We start from the raw sequence: 4,877 nt of genomic DNA on the forward strand, positions 1-4,877 counted from the left end.
AGAGAACCCGCGGAACACTTTAACGTCACGTTCTCTTTGAGGCTTTTGTAAGGAGTTTGTCTCGTTTTCCCTCATCGGTTGACTTTTTTCGTCTGTTTGTTAGATTTGACTTCTGCTTTGTATACTTCGTATTGCGTCCAGCTGCCACATTGCTAATTTTTTAAAAAAGTCAGAGATGGCGGGCCCCATGGATGAGAGCTTCGTTTTTTTATTTAAATTTATTAGAAGGTCCAAAGGAAATTGGACATTCAAAATTTGGATTCTTAATCGTGAAGATAGCTCATTTAAATGTAATCGTTGGAGCATTAATTTCACCCTATTGAATTTGATCAATCTTTTTTAAATTTATTTCCTGATTATTTATAATTGTGCTCTTGAATTTTAAATGAATTTTAAAAAAATTATTTTGTTTTATTCAAGAAGTAAAATATGATTTTTTTAAGATTCATAATAAATGAGCATATATGTGAAAAGATTGGAGTATCTCTAGTGACAAACAAAATTACAGAGAGCCGTCTTAGATGATTTGGTCACATAAAATGGTAGTTTTCTGATGATCAGGTTAGAAAATTAGATGTATAAGATTTAATCTATATTAAGAAAGGTGGAGGTAGACTTAAAAAGATTTGATTATAAATATTTGAAATGACCTTTATTTATTAGAACTAAATAAAAATTTGACTCTTAATTAGATACAAAGAGGAAAAAAAAGATTTTTGTAGTCAACCCCACGTAGTGGGATAAAGGCTTCACGTTGTTGTTGTTGTTGTATAGAACTTTTTTAGAATAAGGTGAGGGGGAACAAAATAAAATTTTAAGGATTTTGACTTAGAGGGAAGAGGGCATCGATTTTTTTGTTTAGAAAACTCTTTACTCTCCAAGAAAATAAAATGCAAGTTTTAAGAAAATCAAGAATGAATTCTCCTAGTATCTCTCTAAATAAATATCACAAATGTCATGACCCAACCCGATATAATATGATATCACACAGCTTATACCATGTTAGATGGGGGGAAGATTGGTCCCAAGAAAAATGATCTAAACTAAAAAAAGATTGAAAATTAAATTTGACTATAGTCGAAAATTATAATACGTAGCAAAAGTGTACTGAAAGCACATCAAAAGTATAGTAAATTAGACTATATTATGTTATTTTCTAGATTTTTTTTTTCAAATTTAATTCATAGGGAAAACACTTATATAAAAAAGATTTAACTAAACTAAAAAAATAAATAAATTTGACGAATTATCGAAAACATTGATACGCAGCAAAACCATAGCAAAAGAGCAGTAAAGCACATCAAAGCGCCGTGAAATTGTAATGAATTACACATTGTATTGACATTTTCCATGCTCTTTTTTTACAAATTTAAATCATAGTTAAAACATTTATATCAAAATGATTTGAACTAAAAAAATTTAAAAATTAAAATTGACGATTGTCTAAACAACTCATTACACAGTAAAAACATAGTAAAAACACATTGAAAGCGTTTAAAAACCACAGTGAAAACACAATGAATTACAAATTGAATTGCCATTTTAGATAAAATGTTCTTACAAATTTAATTCATATTGAAAGCACTTATAATAAAATGATCTAAATTAAAAAAAAATGAAAATTAAATTTAACGAATGTCTAAATCATTCATTACTCGGCAAAAGCACATCCAGTAAAAATGCATTCAAATTATAGTGAAAGCGTATAAAAATCATAATAAATTATTCATTATATTATTATTTTTTAGAAATGTTTTCATACACATTTAATGAATTTTGCAAAAACGTTATTAGTATGAACTGAACTAAAAAAAACTAATTTTATTATAATAAATTAATAAATACAATCAAAACTTCAAATTTTTTCTTACAACTAAAATTTATTCCGAGGGAAGCCCTCAAGAACCCCACAGCATCATTTAATTTGGCTACTTCCGGAGGAGAATAATTTCTCCTCTAAAGGTTAAAAAAGGAAAAAATAATAAAGGACCTTATTTCTTGCACCAACGTTCCCTCAGTTGACCCGAAGTTCACAAGCCGGCCGAGCAGGGGTAAAATGGGCAGTCTCAACACCAACGATCAGACGGCCAGCACATGGCCCGGAGTCCAAAGTTCTAACCTATCGGACGGCCAAATAATTACGTTAATAATTCCATTAAGACAAAGTCCAAGGTCTGACCGAAGCTTCTCTCCCCCTTTCGCATCACGAGGTCAGTGTTGTAATCTGAACCGTCCATCCAGCACTGCTCCTTTTTGACTAGATTCTTCTTCCTTTAAATTTATAAAACCAGGCCCTCTTCTTCTTCCTCCACTCACTCACAAATCTCCTTCTCCTCAGATCCGAAGCAAGCAACATGGCTGTCGATCTCATCGGATACACGAAGATGGACGGCAAGATTTCAGTGCAGGAGGTGGCGGTAGCGGGGATTCGGAGCATGGAGAACTTAATTTTTCAACTCAACCATTACCATAAGTCGTCGGCTTCGTCTTCTTCGACTTCGACGGCGATTTCCCCAGAAATGGCTGCGAATCAGATCGATTGCAGGGAAATTACCGATCAAACAGTCTCTAAGTTCAAGAAGATGATTTCTTTACTTAATCGTACCGGTCACGCCCGCTTCCGCCGTGGCCCAACCCCGCCTTCTCCATCATCTCCTTCAACGACAACGGGAACGGAAACCCCCAACCTCCAGCCCCTTAATTTCACCAAGCCGAACTCTATCGGCGGCACATCAGTAGAAATCCCCATCGCCGCTGCGAAGAAGACGCTCACCATCTCGTCCGCTAATTCGTCGTTTATTTCATCAATAACCGGAGACGGAAGCGTGTCCTACGGCCGCCAGTCTTCCTCCGCCCTCCATCCCGCTGCTGCCGGAAAACCCCCTCTTTCCTCAACATCCTATAAGAAACGTTGTCACGAACATGCTAAACCAGAGGAAAATATCTCCGTCAAGATCTCCGCCGTTTCCGGCGGCCGATGCCACTGCACCAAGCGCATGTAAACCCCCAAATCAATCTTCTCCGTCGCTTTTCACGCTCATTAATAGATCTCCGACTTACCCTAACCCGTTTTTCCTTCTTGCAGGAAGAATCGAGCTAAATCTGTAATCCGCGTGCCGGCGATTAGCTCCAAGATAGCCGATATTCCGGCCGACGAGTACTCGTGGCGGAAATACGGGCAGAAACCCATCAAAGGCTCGCCGTATCCCAGGTAGATCTCCCACCAACCGATGGTGATTGAACGGTTGTGATATTCTCAGTAATCTCACCCTCTTCTTGTTCTCTTTCTCGCAGAGGCTATTACAAGTGTAGCGGCGTGCGCGGTTGTCCGGCGAGGAAGCACGTGGAGCGCGCAACCGACGACCCTTCAATGCTTATCGTGACCTACGAAGGCGAGCACATACATTCCAAGCCGCCGGTATCCATCGTCCTCGATCCCCAACGCGTGATCTGAGCCGTTCGATTCGCCTCTATTAGATTGTTTATTTTGCTCTAATTTGTTCTTTTCTTTTTCTTTGAATATCGTTTTCCCCCGTTGACTAATTAGCGGGGTGCTGTAAAAAGTCAAGACTCAAGAGTTTGAATAGAAACAGTATATTGAACGAACAGTGTAGATTTCTCGTAGTTTAATGAGTGGAGTAGGTTTTGGGGGATTGGTTGAACTTTCCACGCTTTGAAGATCTATGGGCTAATATTATTTTATTGTCCTTTTTATTTATGTTATTTTTATTACAGCCTAATTTTTGCTATAATAATATTTTTAAATCTAAATGCTTTTTTGTATTATATATATAATTTGATATTGTAAAATCATTAGAAAAAAATAGCAAGCATAAATATGAATGCATATTTTAAATGGAAGTTTTTAAAGTTAAATTCATAAAAATTTGAGCTTCAATTTCAAAAAATTTATAATCAAATTAATTGTTTCATGAGATGAAACCATTAAAAAAAAATTCACTTCAATTTCAAATAATTAGAAGTAAATATTTTATGTATAATTAAAAATTTTTAAGATATTTAGAAGAAAATTAAATGATTTTTGAATTTTATTATTTATAATTAAATTGAGCGTCTTGATGTGAGATGAATATAGTTATTTAAGGGAATCAATACAAGCTAAACAATATAATGTTAACATATTTTTTTTGTATTTGTGATATGTCATTTTTCAAATTTTATAAATAGGCATACAATTTCTACAGGAAGGGGCTTGAATATTAACTTGTCATGTAACTATGTAAGTGAGCTTGGAGGCTTAAAAAAGTTAAAGTTCTACTAAAGCGCTAGTGTCGAACCATCACTTGATAGAGTGCATCAAATCAATTTGCTTATACCATAGCCATCAAACAATTGCCTAACAACTACCATTAGATTACAATTATTTTACAATCATCATCAAATCATGATCGCTAATCATCTGCATTGGGCTTCCTTCACTCAAATTATGATCATTTGAATGTTGTCGCATGACTACAATCCTTCGAATATTCTCATTTGGTTTCGGTTCTAAAAAATATTATCGCCTAATTATAGTCATCCGATCATGATCCTTCGATTACCATTACCTAATTGCTATCCTTCAACCACCGTCTTCTAATTACAATCTCTTGGCTATCTTTACCTAAGTGCAATGCTTCGACTATCATTGCTAACTATGATCCACCAAACACCATAGATCGAATGTGATCATCTAATAATAGGGTGTGATGGTAGGGCTTAGATCACTAAGGGTATCCACAGGGTGTCAATTTGTGGATGTGGACTCTTCTAAAATAATTAGAAGAGTAATGGTTGATTTTAAGGTTTTAGTTTGAAGGTAAAGATCAAGTTTACTGACTTTGGGTGGAAACTGACAATTCCTATAATTTATTTAG

General features: G+C 35.2%; 1 protein-coding gene across 1 annotated transcript; it reads left to right on the plus strand.

Annotated features, from left to right (window-relative positions):
- Positions 1-1,901: 1,901 nt before the first annotated feature.
- On the plus strand, positions 1,902-3,662 carry LOC110099754 (WRKY transcription factor WRKY51). The gene is made up of 3 exons (XM_020827009.2): positions 1,902-2,998; positions 3,086-3,211; positions 3,295-3,662. Exons 1-3 carry the CDS (start codon positions 2,355-2,357, stop codon positions 3,452-3,454), a joined length of 930 nt encoding a protein of 309 aa, XP_020682668.1. The 5' UTR covers positions 1,902-2,354; the 3' UTR covers positions 3,455-3,662.
- The last annotated feature ends 1,215 nt before the right edge of the window (positions 3,663-4,877 follow it).

Source organism: Dendrobium catenatum, unplaced genomic scaffold (assembly GCF_001605985.2).
Source record: "Dendrobium catenatum unplaced genomic scaffold, ASM160598v2 fragScaff_scaffold_220, whole genome shotgun sequence".
Taxonomy (NCBI): Eukaryota; Viridiplantae; Streptophyta; class Magnoliopsida; order Asparagales; family Orchidaceae; genus Dendrobium; species Dendrobium catenatum.